The sequence below is a fragment of the Canis lupus genome, chromosome 5 (assembly GCF_011100685.1).
Source record: "Canis lupus familiaris isolate Mischka breed German Shepherd chromosome 5, alternate assembly UU_Cfam_GSD_1.0, whole genome shotgun sequence".
Taxonomy (NCBI): domain Eukaryota; kingdom Metazoa; phylum Chordata; class Mammalia; order Carnivora; family Canidae; genus Canis; species Canis lupus.
In genome coordinates this window covers 30995632-31011182 of record NC_049226.1, presented here as the reverse complement: position 1 = coordinate 31011182, position 15551 = coordinate 30995632, and the positions used below count along the sequence as shown (strand labels likewise).

At 63.7% G+C, this 15551-nt stretch overlaps 1 protein-coding gene across 12 annotated transcripts in view; it reads right to left on the bottom strand.

The window, feature by feature from the left end:
- PITPNM3 (PITPNM family member 3) overlaps window positions 1–15551 on the bottom strand; it is a 60660-nt gene that overhangs the window by 8437 nt on the left and 36672 nt on the right. For 7 of the 12 annotated variants that reach the window (XR_005359418.1, XM_038536442.1, XM_038536447.1 and 4 more), the window contains 14 exons: window positions 13189–13265; window positions 12597–12832; window positions 10428–10617; window positions 10031–10138; window positions 9831–9953; window positions 9325–9506; window positions 7035–7207; window positions 5942–6112; window positions 4572–4766; window positions 4063–4211; window positions 3126–3242; window positions 1402–1518; window positions 1074–1222; window positions 659–823 (listed from right to left, as the gene is read on the bottom strand). Coding sequence is in view for 11 of the 12 variants with exons in the window: in XM_038536442.1 (XP_038392370.1) it covers window positions 659–823; window positions 1074–1222; window positions 1402–1518; window positions 3126–3242; window positions 4063–4211; window positions 4572–4766; window positions 5942–6112; window positions 7035–7207; window positions 9325–9506; window positions 9831–9953; window positions 10031–10138; window positions 10428–10617; window positions 12597–12832; window positions 13189–13265 (2152 nt within the window). In the remaining variant the exon portion in view is untranslated. The remainder of the gene's footprint in view (window positions 1–658; window positions 824–1073; window positions 1223–1401; window positions 1519–3125; window positions 3243–4062; window positions 4212–4571; window positions 4767–5941; window positions 6113–7034; window positions 7208–9324; window positions 9507–9830; window positions 9954–10030; window positions 10139–10427; window positions 10618–12596; window positions 12833–13188; window positions 13266–15551) is intronic. The other 5 variants (XM_038536446.1, XM_038536445.1, XM_038536441.1 and 2 more) reach the window with 4 other exon arrangements.

Genomic DNA, 15551 nt, shown 5'->3' with positions numbered 1-15551 from the left:
ACCCCTGCGTTGTCCTTCCCACCCCCGTCACCTGTGTCCTCCTTCTGTGCTACCAAGTTCAGTCCTGTATTTTCTTCTCACTTCTCTCTGTTCGCTCATCTTTGTGCAGTGGCGCGGACAAAAAACATCCATCCGTCTGGCCGGCAGAGGCTGTCTCTGGCGCCACCTCTCTCAGGAAGCCCGCTCTACTTTCCCCCACTGGCTATGGCAGCCCCAATCCCCCTAAACTCAGCGCTGTGCGCCAGCTGGTCTCAAAACGTGCCCCGCCCCCTGAGCCACCTGTCCCACGTCCACACCTTCCTGGGAATCTGGACGGGTCCTACCGCTGCCTACAACCCACAGAGCGCAGCGCCTAGGCTGGGTGGGAGGGAGGCTCCAGCCTCCATGTAGGGGCCGGGGGATGAGCCCAGCCTGGGAGCAAGAGCCCATGTGAGTATGGGCACCACGGGGCTGTGAGTAACGGGACGGTGAAAACATCCCGGCCCAGCCCCATCCACCCACAGAGCCACGAGGCGCAGGACAGTCCATCAGTGTGTCCCTGGAGACCTAGGGAGGTCCTGCAGGTACCAGAAGATGTGCGGCCGCTCCTCCCACCCCAGGGACCACTGGCTCCCACCCCGAGATGTGGACATGACTCAGGCACGGAAGGAGCACTCACCGTACCACGTCTACCGCCCCTGGCCGGACCTTGGGGTCACTTCCCATGATGGACACGCTGGCAGCAAAAGACCCGTCAATGCTGAACACCACACACTCCATGCCCCTGGGCAGCACCGTGAGGGAGCTCATTGCAAAGGTCTGGTCACCCCTGAAAGGCACCTGCCTGTGGTCAGCCATGCGCCCAAGAGAGGCCAGAGGTCAGCCCGGGCCAAAGGTGAGCCCGCAGCTGGGTTCAGAGCTTGCAAAGCCAGGGGCAGCGGGAACATCGGGGTCAGGGCAGGGGGGAGGGGGCAGCAGGGGGGAAGGGTCAGGTATAGGGGAGCAGCCCAGCCATCATCCCCTCTCTGCACAGACAGGTTGGGCCCCGGGAAGGCACCCCGCAGACTCCACATCGGGCCAGCCTGGCGTCTCACCTGACCACCATCTTCACCGGGTAGACGCCAACACCCAGGCGCCGGGGCCGCGGCACGCTGTACGTGATCCGGCCGCTGCTGTTGGTGATCTCCGTGTCCAGGTGTACCCAGCGGCCCGAGGACGGCTCCGCCATCACCAGGATGTCCACCTGCACAAGTGAGGGGGCGGGGATGAGGGCTGCGGGCATGGCCGGGGGACCATGTTGCAAGCTGCCCCCCGCATGCCGCCGCTCAGACCCACCCTGCCCTCAGCTCCCCGAATCCGTGTCATGCAGTGCATGAGGCACCTGCTGCAGGGGCAGCCAGCAGGGACAGCCCGGGCCAATACCTTCTCTCCAGTCAGAGCCACCATGTCGAGGGGCCCATACATGAAGCGCCCCACCAGGACCTGGGGGCCGTCCTCGGCCGCTATCACATCATTGGCCCGGTGGTTCGCAGTCACGTTCTAAAAGGACAGACAGCAGCTCAGCTTTGCTGGGGGCTTGAGCTGGCCTCTTCCTGAAGGTCCTTCAGGCGGCTGGGGAGACACGTCCCGCCGCAACATGCCTTTCTGGGAGATCTAAGCCACAGTCCCATGGAGGCCAGGAGGGGAAGAGACCTGTGGACCCCGACTCTGTCTCCAAGGCCCCCAGGTTCCTGCACACAGAGGAGCGGGCTCATGCAGCTAAATGCACAGAAAGAAACCTGCATTGCCGGGCGCTGGGCTACACGGAGCCTCCCTGCCAGGAGACCCCCAGCCACGCACCCGGGCGGCCAGAACGAGGGGCCAGAGCCCGGGACCCCCAACACACCCCTCCCCACCGCCCACCCAGCTTGGGGGAGGCCGCCTTGGAAGAGCTCCTGGCCCCTCAGGTAAGACGGAGCCCCGCCCCAGCCCCGCCCCTGCCTCCCTGGGTCTGTAACCCTGAGATGGAGAGCAAGAGCAAGGACCGCACAAAGCTCTGCAGCGTCTTCACAGCAGACAACGCGGGGAAACCGCATGAATGCCTGGCAGCTGACGAGCGAGTCAATGGGTGGGTCCCTGCAGGACGACCACTCAGCCACCAGGAGGGAAGTACTGCCACCTGCTCCGCTGGGTGGGAACAGATGGCCGTGGGAGGAGCCCCACGCTAGGTGACTCGCACCCGCGGCACCCTGGGCAGACGAATCCACAGACAGCCTCACTAGGGGAGGGGGGTGCCGGGGAGGGGGGGGAGCCCCGGGTCCCCTCCTGGGGTGGTCACAAACTTCTGAACAGACTACAGTGCTGTTTGCACACGTCCGTGACCCCACGAAACCCACTGTGTTGTACACTTTGACGCAACAAATGTGGTTATAGCTCAGGAAATACCTTTACAAAGGGTGCCTGGGGGGCTCAGGGCATGACCCCGGGGTCCTGGGATCAAGTCCCACATGGGGCTCCCCTGCAGGGAGCCTGCTTCTCCCTCTGCCTGTGTCTCTGCCTCTCTCTGTGTCTCTCATGAATAAATAAATACAATCTTAAAAAAAAAAAAAACATGTTTACAAAAACAGAATTGATTCAAGGAGTGCAAATCACCTTCTACCCTTTGGGACTAGGGCAGAAGGGAGCCACCAGGGCAGAGGCTGTGTCCCTGAGCCCCTACATGCTCCCAACTCAGCAGAGGACACAGCAGCCACATCCACACTTGATGATGGTTGGCTGAGCAAATAAATGAATTTATGCCTACCAAACTCCTATTTATACCACAATACCTAATGGAGGGGACCCCCGTTCAGGGAAGCTGAGCACAGCCTGCCTGAGAGGCCTTTCTCCATCTGCTTCCTCATCGGTGCCTCCCTCTGTGGCAGCCAGTACCACACCAGGCCATGCTCAGTGGCGGATGAGATGGCAAGCCCCGTGGGCATGGCTGAGTTTCTGACTCATGTCCTCATCTATGGAGGCTGGACATCCAGCAACTCTCCCCCGCAGGCATCTCCCTGCCAGCCCCAGCGCTCTGAACCATGCCCCAGCCAGCACCCGCTCCTGTCCATGCGCCCCCCGACCCCCAGGCAGCCATATGCCCCCCGAGTGCTGCTCTAGTGAGCACCTACCCGCAGCTTGACCTGGGTCCTCTTACGGAGCCACTTCTCACGGGGGTTGGCGGGGCTCAGCGCTGCAGCATCCAGGCCCACACTCTCCTTGACAGCCACGCTCTCGTAGCGCATCACCTGGGCAACAGGAGTGCTCTGGTCAGTCTGGCCTCGGGACAGGTGGGGTCAGCATCGGGCTGTGCTACAGGATGCACCACAGGCAGAGGACAGCTGCCCACATACGGCACTCAGGGGCCCTGCCTGTCAACAGGGTGCGTGCCACCCATATCTGCCCCAAGCTCCAGACTCCACTCACTTCCTTCCCGGCCCGCGGCAGGCAGCCCACCCTTCCCACATCCAGACCACAGCCCAGCCTGGCCCTGCTCCTCCCCAAACCTAGAAGCTCCCCCTGCAGGGGCGCAGGTGGACAGCAGGACCCACTGGCCTCCTCCATCACAGCCGGTGGCCCCCCAGAGCACCAGCACCCCGCCACCACCCCAAGGTCAGCCTCTCCACGGGCCTCCTGGTCCACCCAACAGCAGACACGGGATTTCCTTCTATTATACAGTCAGCTGACAGCTGTCCCTCGCTCTAGGCCAGCACGCTGCCCACGGGACACCAAACAGGGTCGGTCCCTTGCCTTTAGCTCCCAAGGCTGCACGGAATCCGCCCTCCGCCCGCCACCTCCTTCTTTGTGCCCTCCCCAGGTTCCTGCCTCTCTGAGGATACACAGGCCCCCAGGGAACAGGCACTTCTCTATCGTCTCCAGGAGGATGGGTACATCCCCCTCCATCCGCTAGAAGTGGTGTACTGCCAACCAGAAGCCAGTGTACTTCATGAGACCTGCCGCCTGGCCTGGTGACCCCTGATCTGGCTGACCAGCCCAGGATCCAGTGTGGCCTGCAAGGGGGCCCTGTCCCCCACGCGCAAGGATGGGCCCCTGGGAGGGGCACGGTACCTGTCTCAGGATGAAGGCCACCACGTCTGTGGACTCCCAGTAGCTGGCGTGGAAGAGGTGGGGCAGGGCCACAGTGGGGAAGGCCGTGAGGACGTCGGGGCAGTACAGGGCATAGTCGATGCGCTTGGCACCCCACCACCTGGCTGTGACTGTGGGCCCAATACAAGGTGAGGACAGTGTGGCCTGCCTGGGCCACAGCCCTCGGGGCAGCTTGGGGCCCCATCCCACGAACCCCACGGTCAATGTGTCACTCTGGGCCCCAGGAGTGAGGGCCAGCCCCACAGAGATGCCCAGTCCCACCCTGGGGTTGCAGGGACTCCCCATGGGAAGAAGGAACTGTGGGGTTAGGGCTCGGACTAGGGTCAGGATCAGTCTAGGCTGGGCAAGGTCACGGCTCAGCCTGTGGCCAGAGGTCAGGGCTCTTTATCTGTCCCGGCTGCCCTTGGCAGCCACCCAGGGGAAGGTCCCTCTCCCCCCGACCCGGCAGAGCCCCAAGGACCCTCACTCACTGTGGGAGGCGCCCACCGGGGCCAGGCTGTCCGAGGACCCTGAGCTCTCGCTATGGGAGCTGTCCTGGCTCACCCTGCGGCCCGGGCGCTGGGCCCTCAGAACTGGGGGAGACGAGGCGGGGGCGTCGGGAAGCGGTGGGCTGTCCTGTGAGCTGCACCCCAGGAACAGGGAGCCGTGGGCGTGCAGGGCATCGGCTGCGGGGGGCGTCACAGTCAGGGTGGGGCCAAGCGTCCCACAGCTGCCCCGACTGCCCAGCCCCAGCTCCCGGGGCAGCCTGCGCCTCCCACCCTCTGGGACTCCGATGAGGGCATCTCTGGGACACAGCCCCAGAAACATGAGTCACAGGATGGCCCAGAACCACGTGGCCTCATACCCAGCTCCTCCCTGAGCCTCGGGGACTGCAGCCGAGCCTGCATGTGAATGGCACTGCAGCCTGGGTGCTCAGGCGTGCTCAGGGGCAGGTGACGCCCTAAGCACAGAGGGACATGGGGTGCGCAGGGGACGTTTCCAAGCCATCTCTGTCTGTGGAAGCTCCGAACCAAGGAGGACTTTGGAAATGAAGTTTTTGTTAAAACTGGGGGGCATGGTTGGTTCTGAGTCCTGCCTGAGCCGCGGGCACAGACCCTGCACCCGGCCTGGCCTGGCTCTCAGCTGGGGTCAGGGGCTGGGCTTCCGGTGACCATCCATGCCTAGCTCACCGCCTGGAGCCCCAGGGGCCACCGGCCCTCCTCCGAGCCCACCTGCACTTGCTCCCCCTGCCCCAATGCCAGGACCCAAGGCCCCCTCCTGCATGTCACCCACCAGGTTGGGATCCTCCCCGCCCTGCCCCTCCTGTGTCAGGTCTAGCAGCCCAAGTGCTGGCCGCAGCCACAGGAATCAGGCAGGGGCCCCCTGCAGAGCAGGTGTGCACACATTTGGGCAGCCCAGAAGCTGAGTGAGGCAGCTGCCCTGCTGTCTTCCAGTCCGTGCAGCTCACAGGCCCCCTCAGCAGGGGCTAGGCCCTCCTTCAGCTATGTAGGGCTGGATGAGGACGGGGGCGTGGGGGCACCTGGTGGGGGCCACTAGGGGGGCTATGGAGGGTGGGGGTACCCAGTGGGGGAGCATCAGGGAGGATGGGGGCACCTGGTGAGGGGCACTGTGGGGGCGGTGGGGGCACCGGCAGGGAGATCATGGGGGCGGGGCACCTGGAGGGGGCATTTTAGGGTGGGGGCACCCCTGTGGAGATCACGGGGGACACCTGGTAGGGACGTCGTGGGGTGGGGGCACCCGGCGGGAGCATCACAGGGGCAGAAACACCGGCAGGAGATCACAGGGTGGGGCACATGGCAGGCCCAGCCCCTGCTCAGTGCACACTCACACCCGAGCCTACCCAGCAGGAGGGACTGTCCATCGCCCAGCGGGAACCTCTGGTAGCGCGGGACGCTGACGGGCGGCACCAGGTGGAACTTGGGTTCCAGCAGGGGCTCGAGCCGCGAGGCCGAGGGGTCCGCGCAGTGGAAGAAGCTGTAGACCTGGCTGCAGGCAGGACGCACCTGGAAGCCTGGGGTAAGGGGACACGGGGGAGCCCCTTGCTTCTTCCCGCCCCCTTGACCCTCGGAGGCCCCTGAGGGCAGCTTTGAGTAGCCCCCCAACCACCTACGCAAGGATCTGGGGGCTCCCTGCCACCGACAGGAGCAAAGTCGAGATGTGGAGTTGGGCATTCAAGGCCTTGCCGATCTGCCCCACCCCAGGCAAGGCACTGTGGGTGCCCGGTACGGAGTTCCCTGCCAGCCGCCGTGCCCCCCTCTGCATCCTTGCCCCTCCTCCCAGTCACACTGCAGCAAATCCGCACAGCTTTCCCCGGCCTGGCTCCTGACCCGCCGGCAGACACATAGGCAGGGCATCAGCTGCGGGGGGCGTCACAGTCAGGGTGGGGCCGAGCGTCTCACAGCTGCCCCGACTGCCCAGCCCGGCCCCCGGGGCAGCCTGCGCCTCCCACCCTCTGGGACTCCGATGAGGGCATCTCTGGGACACAGAGCTCATCACTTGGTCCCCAGGGAGCAGCTCATGCTTGCCTCTCGGGCCTGGGGTTAGGGGTACACGGGGGCGGGGGCAAGGGTTTGGGAACACTTCCCCTCACACCAGCAGGGGTTTGCACTGAGGCCCTCTGTCCACCTGGCTCAGGGGACTGGTCACTCTGCTGTCCAGGGAGCCCTAGGTCTCCGGGGCCACACCAAGGGCAGCCAGGGGCCTCAGCCTCCCCCCTGCACCCTGCTCCAGGCAGAGTTCCCCCTCCCATCCATCCCACGGAGGAGGCGTCGGTGAGCACTGACAAGCCCCAGTGGGCCCTGGGGGAGCACAGGCACTCTGTGGACCCTGGAACACGTGGCAGCCTGTCCCTCCACCCCACGCCCCTGGCTGCAGGGCCCGACCCTGTGCCCCAAGGACACGAGGCCTCTCAGGCCCCAGCCCAAGCCACCCACCGTCCAGCCCGGGCAGCACCGTCCTCCGCATGGCCAGGACTAGGCCCAGGGGTGAGCCGAAGAGGAAGAAGTCGGACACGTCGAAGTCCAAGCGACCCAGGCTGACCTCGGGCGGCTGGGACCCCCCGGCCGCAGGAGGCTCGGCCTCGTCCTTCAGCACACCGGAGTGGATGCTGCTCCAGGGAGAAAAGCCGGGAGGGCAGTTAGGGGAGGGCTGCGCACCAGGGTGCACAGGCTGAGTGGGAGGAGCCCAGCCCTCCACGAATGCATCCGCGGGGCTCAGAGGTTGTCGACACCGCCTCCACGCTGGCGCTGGCCGCTGAGGTCTGCCAACACTCCCCAGGCCCGGGGTCGGCAGGCCAACACCCCCTCAGCTCTCCCAGAGACAATTCCTGGGCAAACCCACTCGGCCACCATCCAGTAAACCTGCATCTGCTCAGCAGGGCCAAGGACCTAGGGTTACTTGAACACCCCACATGATGGCAGGCCTGCCCCCTGGTGCTGGCTGTGCGGGGGCCACCCCGCGACCTCCGGCCCCATGTCCCTGAGTAGCCCGGCCCCTACACAGACCCACTGCGTGGTGTCAGTTCTCCAGGGACTGGGCCTCTCACTATAATGCATGTTCCCGCAGACAGCGTGGGCTCCCGCCTGCAGCCGGCCCGTGAGCCAGAGCCGCGGGAGAAGAACAGCAACCCCCCAATCTTCTAGCTGGCCCCGAGGCACAGCTTGGGGTGGAACACTGTCCAGAGCGATCCCCTGACTTGTGAATCGATGGAATCCTCCAGGTGGAGGGGAGAGGGGATGTTAGCAATAACGATGGGACTAGCACGGGGCGGGCGGCCTGCCCTCTGGGAGCAAGGTCCAGGCAGTTGGATCTGAAGCCTCGGGCTCCCCACTCTCCCCATGAGGACAGCGCTGGGGTCAACGATACACATGTTGCATACAGTGCGGTCCCTAAACACACGCCAGCTCCTTAACTGCCAGAGAAACAGCCATCTGTCCCTACACCAGAGGGGAAAGCTGGCTGCGTGGAACCAGCCACCCAAAGCCTCGGACATCTTCTCTGAATCTGGGACCTCTCCCTAAAGGATCTTTCAAGAATGAACTAGAAATGTTGCAATTTCACCTTGCAACCCCAACTTGAAACGTGGCCCTCAGGGGCGGGGGATGGGAGGAAGGCTTCCAACAGTCAGAGACATCAACACACAGAGCCTTTGATCCCGTGGTTTCCCTTGCGGAAGTGCACCTGAGCAAACCAGCCCTAACACACACAAAGTGTCTCGCGAAGGTGTTCGCCAGAGCACCACCTGTCAGAAAGAACTGGAAAACTCGGAAGAAGTAAGGTATCTATGCACTCAATAAAATATTCTCTATGAAGAACGTTCAGCAAGTATTTGTTATATAGAGATAAAAATCAGATAAAATCACAACATAGGGGCACCTGGGGGGCTCAGCGGTTGAGCGTCTGCCTTTGGCTTATGGCTTGACCCCGGGGTCCTGGGATTGAGTCCTGCATCGGGCCCCCCGCAGGGAGCCTACTTCTCCCTCTGCCTGTGTCTCTGCCTCTCTCTCTCTCTGTGTGTCTCTCATGGATAAATAAGTAAAATCTTCAAAAAAAAAAAAAATCACAACATACAGGTTTTTTTTTTTTTTAAGTAAAACTGTATGCAGACCATGTAAACAATATACACAGAAAGGAAATACTCCGAAGGGCTCGAAGTGGATCTGTTTTGCAGAGCTTGTGATGACCTCATGGTGCGTGTCATCAGGATAAGAGGGGACGTCCCTTCCTGGCTGGGCTTGTACCCGCCTGGATACCCGCATCCAAGATAAACATGCAGATGCCTCATGGAACTCTGTGCAGAAGCTGCCACGCTGGGGCCTGGGAGCCGGAACACTGGCCCCAGGGCATTGACAGCTGGCCGTGCCCCCCAAGAAACTTCCTGGCCCACCGGGGTTCTCTGAGGCCCCATCTGAGAAATAGTGAGAACACACACCCAGAGTGGCTCCCAAACACACCCGTATAGGCTCTTACACCACATTCTCAAAACCGTTGGCAAAGTGGCTGGCAGCATCTGCCCTTTGGCAGGAAGAAGGAGCAGTGAGGCTCAGGGAGGGGGCACCCACCGTCCTGGTGTCTGCCAGTCGGGGCAGAGCAGGGACAGGGGCAAGGTCCTGGCAGAGGCCGAGCACTCCCGTGCTCGTCTACACGTGACCCGCCACAGGCCTCCTGGGGAACCATGAGCTGGGGTCCCCTGGGCCGCGGACACCACGCCAGAGGAGCACTCACCTCGACAGGAAGGCGTGATGCTGGGTGATGGCCTCACAGTCATACGTGGAGGAGTCGCTCTGTTTCCGCGGCAATGGCCTTGGGGGCTCCTCATCCTCTGGTGCACTGGAGACATCAACGCTGCTTTTGCTGAGACGCTTACTGCTGGCCAGACTGCACGCCTCATCCACCGCGACGGTGTCCTTTGGGGTCACACAGAGGACAGGAGGACAGTGCAGTCACCAGAGGCGCAGGGGCCCTACCTCCTCCTCCAGGCCCCATGAACCCTTCTCTCCTGAGATTTGAGGGCAGCACTGGCCCCCAGGAGCACGGCAGCCACATGGCAGAAATGGGGGGATTTCGGGTGCACCCAAAGGTACGTGACCCCAGGGACTCCGGACCAAGTCTTCCCTGAGCCCCATTCTTGTAGGATCATGAAGCAACACTTTAGAAGCCAGCGATCATGGATAAGTGTGAAGCGCTGGCATCCCCTCCCCCGGGGACAGATTCCCCCACCTGGCCCGCACCTGCGTGCTGCTGACGCTCCCTTTCCGGCTGCTGCTGCCTGGGCTGTCCCCTGAGGGCCCCGCGCTGTAGCAGATGGCATCAAAGGCCAGGAGGCCGCCCACACAGTCCCCGATGAGACACACCTGCAGAAGACACGGCTGGGGTGCAAGGCCAGCCCACCAGGGACCCCTCACCCCCACCCAGCCAGGGCACCAGTCACCTGTCCAGGGGACACTGAGGAACCTGTCCCCGTGAGACACAGAGGGAGACCCGATGGGAGACAGGTGCTCGTTCTGCAGCCAGGGTCAGCCGGAGGACAGCAGGCAGGCTAGGGTCAGGGGTCAGGCTAAGGTCGGGGGTCAGAGTCGGACCGGGGTCAGCTGAGGATACACAGCAGGCAGGCTAGGGTCGGGGGTCAGGCTAGGATCAGGGGTCAGATTCGGGCCAGGGTCAGCTGAGGACACACAGCAGGCAGGCTAGGGTCCGGGGTCAGAGTTGGGCCAGCGTCAGCTGAGGACACAACAGCAGGCAGCCTAGGGTCGGAGTCAGGCCAGGGTCGGGGGTCAGACTTAGCCAGGGTCCGGCTAGGTTTGGGCAGGCTGGGGAGGCAGTCCTACCTGCCCACTAAAGCCGATACCATCAGGGGACTTGAGGAACTCTGTGTAGACCTGGTTGGCCCGCTCGATGACAGTAGCGACCGCATCCTGGTAGCGTGGAGACGAGATGGCCAGCAGGGGCAGTGCAGCCAGAGGGACATGGTCCTGGCTATTGCCGAGGCAGCCGTCATCGTGGCTGTAGGGGTTCAGGCTGCAGACAGGGTCAAGGGAAGCCCAGCGGGCTCAGGCAGGGATCTGGGGCCACACGGGGCAGAGAGCAGAGGCACGAGCTGGCCACGGTTGGGCCCCTGCCTGGGGCTCAGGAGGGGGAGCTGGACAAGAGCCAGAGGAAATGGGGCACAGGCCAGGGGCTAGGGGGCACTGTGCTGACTCCCCTGTGCAACCCTGCCCGCGCCAGCCCGGGATATGGGCTAGGGTCTCCTGGGACAGCTGCCTTCCCCTGCCCTCTCCTGCTGAGACCCCTGGGACACCCGACCTGGTGTGGATCCTGGTGGGGACAGATCAGAGCAGGCTTCCTGGGGGAGGTGGAGTTGGGACTGGGTCTCAAGGAAGGCTTTAGGGGTGCCTGGAAGGAGGAGAGAGCACCTCCCAGGCGTGGGGTCCCTGTGAAGCACCCCTGCCAGGTGATAACGGGGCCGCACACGTGAGCTGTGTCCACCCTTCTCAGGAGAGGGTCTGGAGCCTTCAGGGGCTTGCTGGAAAGGTGTGACCCCCGGACGGATGACACAGCCTCCCCTACAGCATCCTTGCTGCCAGCGGACCATTCAGCCTCCCCAATTCCCTGCTACCCTCCTGCAAGTCCCTCTCTCCAGGGGGCTCAGGACCCTCTAGACCCAGCTTCCAACTCCTGCTCCAGCCTCCCTCCCACCCCGGCCTGCCTCTGTCCAGGGGACGTCAGGCCCTCAGCCCATGGCTCTAGGTCAGGATGAGGGCGCAGCGTGGACCCATGGGGCACCTGACAGACACAGGGCAGGCGCCAGGGCTCAGGCTTCTCCGCACAGGTGGCAGAGCCCTGATGGTGAGCATGGCCGGCCCAGCAGCCCTTCCTCATCTCCACAGAGAACAAATGGGAGGAAACAGGCCTCCACTGCAGCTGTAGAGCGTTTAATTAGCAGAGAACGAGCTCCCTCCCAGTGGGCCAGCAGAGCCGCCTGGTGGGGAGGGACTGGCTCCCCAAGCTCCCCAGAAGTGGCTGGACGATCCATCTTCCTGGGGACCAGGGCCGGGGCCGCTGACTCAGTTCTGGGGTTTGGACGTCTTGGGGGTGAGGACTCTGGCTCCTGGGTTATTATGGAACAGCTTGGGAACTCCTGACCACAGGGGCGGGACAGAGCCTGCCTCCCCAGTCCTGCAGAGCAGGGCCCGGGGCTGGTATGGACAGGACTCCAGCGTGCCTTCCCTGACTTGGGGCCAAGAATCACACCAGCTGGGGGAGCTACTGACTCATCTTCTCCCTCATCCAGCTGGGAGCCTGACCTGGGACTACAGGGGTCACAGGGCGTTTGCTCCCGGGGGGCCCCTTCCTGTCTCTCACCGGGAACAGTGAACCCCGTGTGCCCCGCTCCCTCCCCCAGGCTCCAGCAGTTCTGGATATGGAACTAGGGCCCTGTGAGACTACTGTTCAGTCCCCTCCAGCCAGGGTCCCTGCTGGCAGTCGAGACATCCTCTCCCAGCCTGCTGGCCACAGAGAACGCTGTCCCCACCATGAGGACGCAGCCATGCATCACTGCTGACTCCACCTGTGCCAGGAGCTCCAGCCCGCAAGACCCTCAAGAAAACCCCAGCAGGTACTTAGGACACGACAATCCCCACTTTACAGACCAGGAAACCCGGACAGGGCAGTGGTCCCAGCCCTCGCTGGGCATCCACCCTGCCCTGTGCTGCCTGCCAGAGAGCACACATGCTGCTGGGCACCCCGGGGAAACAGCTTAGCCCCTCGAGGCCTCTGCAGCCTCCTCTGGGCCAGGAGGGCCAGCATGGGGAGCATGGAGAGTGGCTCTGCACCATCGAGGGGCCTGTACCGCCCGGCCCCGCACAGGGGGACACACTGCTCTGGACTCTCACTGGCCCCTTCCCACCCTGAAGTCCCAGGGAGGCCCCGGCCAGGGGCACCCACAGCCCACCATCCCCACCAGCCCTAGCCAGCCCAGGTGTGCAGAGGGGACTCACTTAGAGACGAGTGAGAAGGCGTCCGAGCAGACGGCAGGGCAGGGCACAAACTTGACCAGGATGTGGCCCAGGGCTGCTGGGAAGTGGGCCCGCGTGACCTTCTCCAGCACGGAGGTGAAGGTGTGGATGTCGGCTGCCTTGCAGGACGGGTCGCCCACACCCGTGTCCAGGATGTTGCCCCCATGCAGCACCAGCAGGAGGACATGTGTCTTGCAGGAGCGCTGTGGGCAGCCTTCCTGAGAAGGATATCCGTCGGGATAGAGACCCATGGACAATGGCACACAGCACTCTGGCTGGCGTGTCTCAGCTCCCAGCTGGGGGGCCCCCAGCTCCCAGTGTGGCGGGACCTCGTGTGCATTCAGAGGGAGGCACGCAGGCTGCCAGCAGAGCATGCACCCTACTGTGGGGGCTAGAAGGGTCCCAAGAGACCCTCCTGGTTCACACGAGAGCCAGCAGCCCAGAGAAAGATGAGCACCTGCCCGGAGTCACACAGTGAGACCAGTGAAGAGGAAGTCAAGTGTCCACCAGCCTGGGGCTCTCCCAGAAATCCTGACCAGAGGTGGGCCCAGACACCCCCAGAAGCCCAGCCCACCTCACTGTCTTCATGGATCTCGATGCTTCCCTGGGCTGGGAACCTCTGTCTTCTCAAGGAAACCCGGTACAGTTCTCCTGTGGGGGGAACAGAGGACTCAGCGCCGTGGGACCCCCAGTGCGGGGGCCGCAGGTACTCCCAGCTGGAGGGACAGCGTCTGGCCCCACCTCCAGGCCAGCAGGACCAGAAAGTGGAGGGAGGCCAGCACCATGCAACCCCGAGGCCCACAAACAACTGCCTTGCCTTCCTCCCAGGTGACAAGAGTGCCTGTAGGAATGTCACCTGGCGGCATCTGCTTCCAGCTACGGATGCACATGTGGGCTGAGCACGCCTCTGAAACCTGGATGCCTGTGTCAAGTATTTTATGCACATCTGCCTGAAGCTAGGAGAGGAACAGCGCGGCCTTGCAGGGGGTCCCCTGGGGCAGGTGGACCCCCGAGACGCACAGCAGTATCTGAGCCCTTGCTGCTCATCACCGGCGAGCCCAGGATGAGGCCGTCCTCGCCTCCCTCGGCTGCCACTCCTCCTCTGGGGCTGCTTGGCCCAAGCCCTCATCCCTGTGCCACAACAACACATCCGGCGGAGAGGATGTCATTTCCTCTGTGCGGCCGAGCCACAAGGCCCTACTACAAACCGCTCACATGCCTTCAACGACGGGAAGCTCACTCACCTCCTACAGCAGCCAAGTCCGCAGAGTTGGTCCTTTCTGTGCGCGCCCCCGCCCCATCGAAGAGCCTGCTGCACCTGCTGGGGGTCACGTGGGGAGGACCCCCCCTCCCGGGGGGCTCTGAGGGAAAGCCTGGGCAGGGGAGGGCGGGAGCCCACAGAGACGTTGCATCTCCCAGCCACTGCCCTGTGGCCCATGTGCTGGGCCAAGAACACAGACCCAGAAGCTTTTCTGCCCAGGGAGGTACACATGGCAACTACTCGGTTCCCGTAGATGGGGCCTGGGCTAAGAGTAACTGCCTTCTGAGCTCGGGCTGCAGCCCACACAGTGGGGAATGGTTTGGGCGGCAACGGTGGGGTGGCCCAGGCACAGAGGATGAAGACCTCGGGGTGAGGTCCCCCGATCCTTCTCCAGCTCCTCAGCCACCCAACTCTCTACCACCACGTGGACTCCGCGCCGGGCCCTGCACTCAAGACAGGCTCCTGGTAACACACACAGGGAACAGGCCTGGTGTTTGCTGAGTGGCTACTGTGGCCCAGGTGCTGCCACCAGTCCCTGCAGCCACTGGAGTTTTTGTTCTCTGCACATTAGCCCCATTTCCAGGCAAGACACTGAGGCTCATGCACCCCGGGTCATGTGCTCCAGGCCACACCCCTTGTGAGGCCGAGTGAGCCCACATGCCCACCCCATACCTACCGGAGGACCCTGCCCTGCTGCTGCAGGGGGCGACACCACAATCCCCCAGAGGCTGCGCTCACACAGCCTGCCCTGACTGGCATCCCTAAGAGTGGTGGGCAGGGTGCCCGGCGCAGACCCCCCCAGGGCACAGCAGCCATGCTCTACGATGCGTGGGGCCCCATGTGTGGCTCCGGGCCTGGTGGGGACTGGGCGACACCTCACTTCTGAGGTAGGACAGAGCTGGTCTGAGGAGAGGGTACGTGAGCCCAAGTCCTGCTCTTGGCAGCTGTGCGAGCAGGACTCAGTTTTCCGGTCAGGCCCGGGCGGGCAGTGCAGCAGGACAGCCCAGGGGCCACGGCAGGCATTGTGGGGCCGCGGGTGACAGGGTCGTGGCCACCCCGAGCCCTGGTGTGACCATGGGCTCCACTGCATTGCTGCCAATTAGCGTCGCAAGCCCACAAATAAGCGGCAGGAAGACATGAGGGCCCTGTGGTCATCTGGGTGCTGTGCCCTCGGCGGGTAGGGCTGATCCTGCGCCCTCACTGACCATTCACACCATGGGCACCGCGTCCTCAGGCCCCGCCAGCAGCCCAGCGTCCCCACGCCTCCCCCACCAAGGATGAGGGTCTGGCTCCCCTTTGTGAGCAGAAGCCCCACAGGTTTTGCTCCCCGGGTGGGAAGGCAGGGAGGCCTGACCCGCAGAGCTCGGTCTGGCCTTGGAGGATGGGCTAACAGGACCCAAGGAGCCCAGGGGGAATATGTGTCTGGCCCACAGAGGCAGCCTTGAGGCCCCCCAGCCTGGGCCAGGCCCTCAAGCCTTCTGCTGCTCCAAGAAGCAGACATTCCCGCCCCCCAGGTAACTGAGGCCACCCCAGGGTGGGGTGGAGTGAGCCCACGGTTGTTCCTGGGACTGTGTCTTGTAATCACTGTGCCGCCCCGCACCCCTGCCGGCCCACCTCACCCCCAAGGCACCTCCCGCCAGCTGAAGAGCGGGGGCATATCCGCTGAATCACGACCT